The 9,286-nt window shown below is 36.7% G+C and overlaps 1 protein-coding gene across 1 annotated transcript in view; it reads left to right on the top strand.

The window, feature by feature from the left end:
* The window catches only part of LOC106878847 (laminin subunit alpha), a 249,900-nt gene that overhangs the window by 130,674 nt on the left and 109,940 nt on the right, over positions 1 to 9,286 (top strand). The window contains exons 34-40 of the mRNA XM_052970907.1: positions 591 to 740; positions 994 to 1,086; positions 2,695 to 2,778; positions 3,967 to 4,088; positions 5,701 to 5,809; positions 7,477 to 7,590; positions 8,420 to 8,520. Of these exons, the coding sequence (XP_052826867.1) occupies positions 591 to 740; positions 994 to 1,086; positions 2,695 to 2,778; positions 3,967 to 4,088; positions 5,701 to 5,809; positions 7,477 to 7,590; positions 8,420 to 8,520 (773 nt within the window). The remainder of the gene's footprint in view (positions 1 to 590; positions 741 to 993; positions 1,087 to 2,694; positions 2,779 to 3,966; positions 4,089 to 5,700; positions 5,810 to 7,476; positions 7,591 to 8,419; positions 8,521 to 9,286) is intronic.

Below are 9,286 nucleotides of genomic sequence, written 5' to 3'. Positions count from 1 at the left end.
GAGAGAGAGAGAGAGAGAGAGAGAGAGAGAGAGAGAGAGTGTGTGTGTGTGTGATGGTTGTATATAAAAGGTAATATTTGATATTGAGAATGGGTGTACATTTAGTGTAATATGTAATATTAAGAGTGGTCTGTGTGCAATGTAATATCTGATATTGAGAGTGAGTGCATATATAATGTAATATGCCTTTCCTGTCACCATGCCTCATCTGTTTCTAAACAAATTAATATTTTCTCATGGCCAGACATGTTTCCATAGAATATTGGAAATGAACAACACTGCTTGTCTGACAGTGATGCTCCTCAACAATATCACACAATGTCAAGACAAGGAGACATAAGCATATACACCCTCTCACACACATATATATGATGAGCTTCTTTCAGTTTCCATCTACTAAATCCTCTCACAAACTTTGGTTAGCCTGAGGTTATTATAGAACACACTTGCCCTAGGTCCTATGCAGTGGACTAAACCTGTAACTATGTGGTTGGGAAAAAAGCTTCTTAACCATACAACCAGTGTTTTTTTCTCTAAAAGATAAGAAAATTTGAATAAAATTAATTAACTTTTAAATGTATTTTTCACAGGTATCCACATTGAGGAACTGGAATATCCAAAATACTATTGGAGTTAACATTATTGCTAGTAGCCACATCCGAGCCAAAGTGAATGAACAGGTCTCTATTCCTAGCGAAGCAATCTATTGGTCTGCCCCTTCAGCCTATCTTGGTAACAAGGTTAGTGAATATTGACAAATTTTATCTTGTTTACTGCAAATGAATACATTACCAACTACTGGCTATGTCCACATTTATCTGTCGTCTGCCCATAAGAAACAAAGAATAAACATTTCTTGTTATCAAAGACATTTCTTGTTATCAGTGTACTCATTTTTTGTAATCAAAGAACATATATTACATGTAAATTTTTATTGTGTAATGTAAAAAATCATCTTCAGTTGATCTAAAATGGATTAATTTAAATCTTCAGATTCCTTCTTATGGTGGCCGATTGAGTTACAAGATTGTTTTCTCAAGTAAACCAGATGGTGTTGAAACTGTAGGACCTGATGTTATCTTGGTGGTAAGTGATATTTCTTTAAACTTATTCCAGCTATAATTTTGTTATTTTTATGGTTAAATCAAGAGGAGTCTCCTTATGGTTGTTTGACTTGCTAGAATTAGTGATATCTCTCTCAAATCCCATCTTCCATCTTAAAAAATGGTAAGACATATTGCATATTATTCTTTTAGATATTATATGTCTGAGAAATAAAAATGATGGGGATGGTCTTAGCAGAATTAACATTGATTATATGTCTGCTTGTGCAAGGAAGACCTTGGGTTAAAAAATAATAACAACAACAACAACAACAACTACAAGATTGCCCTCATTCTTGTTATCCAAAATCAATGTTATCATCATTTTCCTCCTTTCTCCTCTCATCATTATCATTGCTTCACTTGCTGTGTTATGGTCATTAACATTTCCATCAACATCATAAAACAGGGAACCTGTATACAGTTGCAATTGTGGAATCTAGAATTGCCAGATTCCATTTAATCACATTCTGCTACTTTAACAACAACAACAACAATAAGAGAACGAGATTTGGCAATGCTGTCCTTAACTATACCCAATGGTGAAATGATCATGAATGGAACACTTTTGATTATAGATCTGCTTAATCGGAGCTGACTGCAACAATGAGTAACACCAGTCTATCATAGATGCTACATTCCACTTCATTCTTCATAATTTCTTACAGTATTCCTGTCTTCTTCCCTCCTAGCTCTCCCCACCCTCTTCCTTCTTCATTGTTTTTTGGGCATGGTGTTTAATATATACATACATGTATGTTGGCACTCCGTCACTTACGACATCGAGGGTTCCAGTTGATCCGATCAACGGAACAGCCTGCTTGGGAAATTAACATGCAAGTGGCTGAGCACTCCACAAACACGTGTACTCTTAACGTAGTTCTCGAGGATATTCAGCATGACACAGTGTGACAAGGCTGACCCTTTGAATCACAGGCACAACAGAAACAGGAAGTAAGAGTGAAAGAAAGTTGTGGTGAAAGAGTACAGCAGGGTTCACCACCATCCCCTGCCGGAGCCTCGTGGAGCTTTAGGTGTTTTCGCTCAATAAACACTCACAACGCCCAGTCTGGGAATTGAAACTGCGATCCTATGACTGACATATATGTATAATGTACAGGAAACAGGTATGGTATTCATTGCTTTATAGAACATGCATTTCAGCTAAATGCTACAATAATCACATAACCATTGTTGTAACCGTTGTTGAAGTGCTATGCAATTTTACATTATTGCAAAACACTGATGCAGTGAGGTATAAGATTGCATAGTGTTTCTATACTGTTACATAACTACTACAGCATTTTGGTAAAACATGTGTATATTCTACAGAGCATTGAATACCATACCTATTTTCTGCATATTATTATTTATATTATTTGGCTCATATTCCACACACTAGCTTAACCTAAGGTTGATATCCCATACCATACTACGCTGAATTCTGGTGCAGAGTGTGGAATACAATACTAAACCTGACTTTTGGTTATGTGTTGCACTTCACATCTTTTTATGAGGTATATATATATATAATGCATGTATATGCACTATATCAAATCTCAAAGTGTATCATTGATCTGATTTTCTCCAGGGCAACAACATGTCATTGGCATACTACAGCAAGAATCCTCCAGAGAACAACCGGAGACAAGAATTCATTGTGGATCTACGCGAGGTAAAGACTCTACAACTGATACTTCCTCATTCTTATATGAATTGATTAAGTCTTTCTATTTTCTATTTATTGCATTGATGATAGGTATTGCTGAATTTCTGTATATATGAGAAACATACATATAAATACACACATACTACATCCATTTATAAACATTCTGATATAAGCATTTATGCATATATATATATATATATATATATATATATATATATGTATGTATGAATATATGTACATATGCATTTATGTATATGTATGTGTATGCTTTATATATATGTATACAGGGTGTGGTGAATAAACTGTTGTCTAAATTATGCAAAAATGAAAATAACACTGATATTTCATTTTAACAGATATATTTACCAAAATTACATAAAAATATCTTGAAATACTAAAGAGTAAATTTCTTCAATAAAATCGCCATTGGCTTCAACCATGGCTTCCAGACGACTTCAGAATCTCCTGCAACACTTCTGGACAGTCTCCTTGTTTAAGTTGGTGAATGCTGCCATAATCCTTGCCTTCAATTCATCTTTGGTGTTACAAGAAGTTTTGTTGGTCTCTTGCTCAACTGCACCCCACACATAATAATCAAGTGGGTTGCAGTCTGGGGAGTTAGGTGGCCAGATGTTAGGGGTGATGTGGTCATAGAAATTGTCTGACGGCCATGACTGGGTTCTCCTGAGTGTGTGGCAAAGTGCAGAGTCCTGTTGCCAGACGTAGAGTCTTCCAGCAGCCACACTCTTGACCCAGGGCAGCACTACCTCCTCCAGGTACTTGATGTAGTCCTCCATGTTGAGTCTGAGGCCATGTGGGAAGATGAATGGTGGCATAATGTTGCCATCACTAGTGATCACTCCAAACACCATGATGTTGACTGGATGTTTTATTTTCATCACTCTCAGTACATATTTTCAGATTGAACTGTCCTCAGATTGCCACTAAACACCCTGAAATGTTCGTATTGGAGCTTTTGGCACAAATGCCAAGCAGTGCAGCATATTGTCTTCAAATTTCTGGCAGAGTGAATTGCATCATAGTACTGTTTTTCTCACAGATGGTGCCTAACTGACCCTACTATACTGTGTAGTTGACAAAATCAAAAACAAACAGTGTGAATGTACAAAATTAAAAATATAAAATAGTGACAATTTACTCTTCACACCCTGTGTTTTTTTTGTTTTTTTTCAGTATACCTTCATGCATGAAATCCATAGCACTCCTGTGCGAAGAGATCAATTCATGATGGTCTTGGCACATCTGGAAGGAATTTACATCAAAGCATCCTATTTGAGTAAAGTACTTGAGATTAGGTGATGTTAAATGCAGTTCTTTTTCATTGTTTGACATTTGACTTTTGTTGACAGTTGTATTGACATCTAGATATAGTAGTAATTATCAAGTATTGTCATTATGTAATGTGTTGTTCTTTGTTGACATTTGACAATGTTGTATTGACATCTTTATGTATAGTAATAATTGTTGAATGCCATCATTATGTAATGTGTTATCCATTGTTGGTAATTTGACAATGTTGTATTGACATCTACATACATAGTAATAATTGTCAAGTATTGTCATTGTATAATGTTTTGTCAGTTTGACAATGTTGTTAATCTAATGCAGGAAATAACACACATTCTTCTTTTGGATAAAGTACAAGTTGCTAGTGCTACATCTCAGAAAGATTTGTCATAAGAACTACAAATTTAATGGGTTATCCTATTAATTCTGAAATTAAGGTATTTTATCCTTGTAATATTGTGAAACAAAGAGTATTCATTGAGTTATAAATACTGTTAAGTGATCTTGTGCATAAATCTTCTTCGTGATTACTAAGGAAGAATGTGTTGGAATGGAGTTGTGTTATCTTCTCCATGATTATATAAGAATTTGTGCTTTGAGCTGTTGATGAATGAAATTGTCTGAACTCTTGCTACTTACACTGATAAGCTTTGTCTTTCCTAAAATATCTGTTTATAGCAAGGAGCTCTAACACAATGAAAAATGTTGTTGCTTAATCCCATATCAGGTCTGACGAGATAAACCTATGATAAAATATTTTCCAATCATGACCAATCCTTTTCGTGTATATTTAGGACCACTTCATCCAATGTGTGCATTATTTTAAAAGATGCTGGAGTTTGATGTATGAAATTTTGCCTGCTATTTATAGCAGACCATGTTGTTACCCATTACAATGCTGACAGTAAAAATATCTGTTAATCATGCATGTACCATCATAAACTGTTCAAAATGAAAGTCTTTTTTTAAAGTGTGTTGCATTGTCTATGTGTTGAAAAAATACACACACGTACACACAAACACACACACACACAAACAAACAAACAAAGATAACTATATGTATTTATATATATATATATATATATATATACATAGTACTGTTTTGAAGTTTGTGTTGCCTTGTGTTGACAAACTTGCCCTTAAAATTCTTGTATTTTTAATTGAAACATGTTAGTTAGTAAGGTGACAACACTACCTAATAGGTATTTTCACACACACACACACACTCTTTCTCTCTCTCTATCTCTCTCTCTCTAACTTTTTCTCCTCTCCTTCTTACCTCTCTAGACACAGGTGTTGTTACAGACAGACAAAGATCAGCTTCTCTTTTATAATATAGGATTGAGGAACCTCATTAAATATGGCAGTGCGGGGGGACATTGCTGAGTGTCATAGTTAGTATTGAAACACTGTACAGTTCATTGTCCAGCACAATATCACACTTGTTCTATAAACTGAAATTGTTGCTTCCTGACATAGACCTCTCTATATGTTGCCTATTTTTCCTTGCTGCCTACTTTTGAGAAAAAAATTTAGCACAAAAATACATTTGTCAGAAGTATGATTTTACTTTTATATTAATGAAACTTTCTGTTTGTCTTTTGTCTGTATCTTGCACAGGTTAAGCAATGTTCAGCTAGAAGTTGCTACTAAAAATGGTAATGGAAATCTGGCACATACAGTAGAAAAATGCCATTGTCCACCAAGTTACAGAGGTACTTCTTGTGAGGTAAAAAAACCCAACAAACTATTTCTGAAATAATAATCCCTAAAACAATTATTGTTTATATAAGTGTATTTGTGTGTGTGTAGGAACAGGTATCTTGCTGTAGAGGAGATACACATCTACTCCTGCTAGAAAGTGTCACATGGAGAATTACTGGACATGACGCAGGATATAAAGTCAACTTTCATAGTACCTAAATTCTAGTTATTAGCAGCTAACTCTAGAGACAGGAACATGAATGGAATGTACTCAGCACTCTACCTTTGGTTCATATGGCGAGAGGTGAGGAAATATGGCTTTTAGTGCTTACATATAGAGGTGCATTAAAGACAAGTGGTTCTTCACAGACATGCAGGTACCAAGAATCATGTGTTATTCTCTGATGGGTCTCTCAACTTCTGCAATTGTTTTGGCTTGCTTGTAGTAAGAAATAAGTTGTGTGTTTCCTGGTTGCTCTCAACTTCTACAAAGATTTTTAGCACCAGATCGCTTAAAACCAAAGAAAAGGGTGTAAATCTCAAAGATGTTTGAGATGATGTTCTGACTCTGTGACATGATCCCCTGTGAGTTAAATGGATGATAAATAGAATGTGCACATGATAATTGCAAGTTTCAATTTTGGTTCACCCATTGCACTAACCCGATAACTCAATGAATGGGGTTCAACTCCTAGTTCTTGCTACAAGAGAAAAGATGGTGATGAGGTGTCTTCACATATCCTCAAGGTACAAGAAGGTGATTAAAAAGAGAAAATGGGCAGAGAATTGAGGATAGTTGGGTGGTTTGGTTCACAAGCATGCGAAAAGAAAGTGACAAATGGTTAGAACTGAGGATAGAGATGAATGCAGTGAATGGTAAATATAGGTGAAGGCATAGTCATTGGTAGCTATCAGTTTAGGAGGAGGTGAAGGACAAAGGTGTGGGTCAGAGAGGAAGAGGTGATAGGTGGCAGTACAAAAAAGGGGAGATGAAGAGCAACAGTTTAATAAGACCATAAATACATGAGAAATTGGGAGACTATGTGAAGTGGAAGGAAATAAGAAAGGGATGTACAGTGACAGATGATGTGGGTCAGATGTACATAGGAGTGGATATAGCGAGTAATAAACAAATGTTGTGGGCCATTGCTGGACCAGTGGTAAATATGAGAGGGTGTTCAGGAAAAAGGGGCATTCAGTAGACGATGAAGTGGTAAAGGATGATATAAGAATGTGAGATTGGTGACAAAAGGAAGTGTTCCTATTGTTTACAGTACTGAATAAGTGGATCTTTATTGACTTTTCATAATCATATTTGTATCTGCCAAAATGCATTAAGAATGAATAGATACATTATTGTTTGGATTTTTACTGTTTTTTGTGCAATACTTCCTAAGGCAGTTGCATGAGGGCGCAGTGGGTCTAGAGGCCCAATTCTGATGTATGCTGTTTGCTGTCATTGATTTGCTCAGGGGCTTATAATGCTACTAAGACAACCTTGTTTATGTGCACCTCGTGAATAAATATTTCACAATATTGTCTTAATGTTTGTAACAATTGGCTAGTTATGTGCCACAGATGTTCTATCAATTCACTTTCTATAATTTACTTCTACTCCATTTGGTTGTACTTTGCTAATTATTAACACCAACTCTGGTGGATTAATAACTTCCTCTGACCCTATCATTGCAGAAATGTGCACCTGGACACTACCGAAGACGGAAAAGTCCATTCTTTGGTTTGTGTTCTCCATGTGAATGCAATGGACATACAAAGAAGTGTGACCCAACAACAGGAGAGTGTTTGGTAATATTAATTTTTTTAAACCATCTCTAACACTACCATCTACTACCAACAACAACACCAACATGACCACCGTAACCACAATCATCACCACCACAACCACCACTAACACTACTGTCATTTTAACTGCCACCACCATCACCACCACAACCACTCCTACTACCACAAATGTAATCACTGCCACCACTACCCCAGTCACAGCTACTACCATCATAACCACCACAAAACATCTACAAGACCACAATTACAACAAGCAACACCACCACTAACACCACAACCATTATCATCACCTCAATCACCATTATCAAAACAAAGACCAATACAACTAATCTAAAACCACCTGCTAGAAATAGCAGCCAGATATTCCTTAAATCTTACCCATTTTAGAAAAGGAAGGATACATTGATTAATGTAATTCTAGGAATACTATGGCAAAAACAAATGATGAAATGGTCTTAGCTGGATCTTTCCCTTTAATTAAAGGATCTGTTCAATCACCTAAAAACAGAGCAACAACTACTATTATGACTATCACCACCAGCACTACCACAAAAGATAAGGAAGCCTGTATGTGATTGCATGACATGCTAGAAATAACAGTCAAATCTCCCTCAAATCACACTCCATGATCTTTAAAAAATAGGAAACAGATAATTCCTGTCCTGGCAGTGCTACTTGGTGGTGTTGCTTGTTCAGGTTAAAATCTGCTGGGATTTGGGTGCCATTGGATGTGCTTGTTTAAGATGCGTGCAAAGTTACAAAACCATCAACATGTGCAGACACTACACATTGCTATGTCAAACACCTGTTGTTGTGTGTGGGACCAATGTAGCTAGCAGTCCATTGTGAGGAATGTCCTGTTACCTTATTTAGCCATGATGGGCTGTCAGTGTTCCTCTGTGTAGTGGCTATGGCAAAAAGCTTTTATGCCGGGTAAAATTGAAAAGTGTGAAGACAGTTTCCTCTTGGGCCAGTTTCTTATCAAATTCTTAGAGAGGGAGGTGAACAAAGTGAGGTCTTAGGTGGATGAGAGAGTGAGTGTGGTAAGAATGGCTTGCATGGTTGGGCAGAACACAGCTGGCAGAGAGCATTTGCCATTCGTAGTCAGGGTGATATGTAAGGTTCCTTGATTGGATCTAGTTGTCCCCTTACTGAGACATTTGCATCTTTTTCTATATTGCTGTTGTTTTTTTGGCTGTGGGGTAAGTAGCTTGCTTACCAACCACATGGTTCCGGGTTCAGTCCCACTGCATGGCACGTTGGGCAAGTGTCTTCTACTATAGCCTCGGGCCGACCAAAGCCTTGTGAGTATATTTGGTAGATGGAAATTGAAAGAAGCCTGTTATATATATGTATATATACATATGTATGTGTGTGCATATGTTTGTGTGTCTTTGTTTGTCCCCCCAACATCGCTTGACAACTGATGCTGGTGTGTTTACGTCTCCGTAACTTAGCGGTTCGGCAAAAGAGACTGATAGAATAAGTACTAGGCTTACAATGAATTAGTCCTGGGGTTGATTTGCTCGACTAAAGGCGGTGCTCCAGCATGGCCACAGTCAAATCACTGAAACAAGTAAAAAGAGTAAAGAGTACTTGCCACCTCCTCCACATGTTTTTGTAAATTGTCCCTGCAATGCCACCTTCTCTGTTGCTCTTGTGGCAAGGAAAACAAAACATTATTTTAATTTTATTTATT

The sequence above is a fragment of the Octopus bimaculoides genome, chromosome 9 (assembly GCF_001194135.2).
Source record: "Octopus bimaculoides isolate UCB-OBI-ISO-001 chromosome 9, ASM119413v2, whole genome shotgun sequence".
Taxonomy (NCBI): domain Eukaryota; kingdom Metazoa; phylum Mollusca; class Cephalopoda; order Octopoda; family Octopodidae; genus Octopus; species Octopus bimaculoides.
The sequence above is the reverse complement of the archived record's forward strand: the minus strand, read 5'-3'. Positions and strand labels throughout refer to the sequence as shown.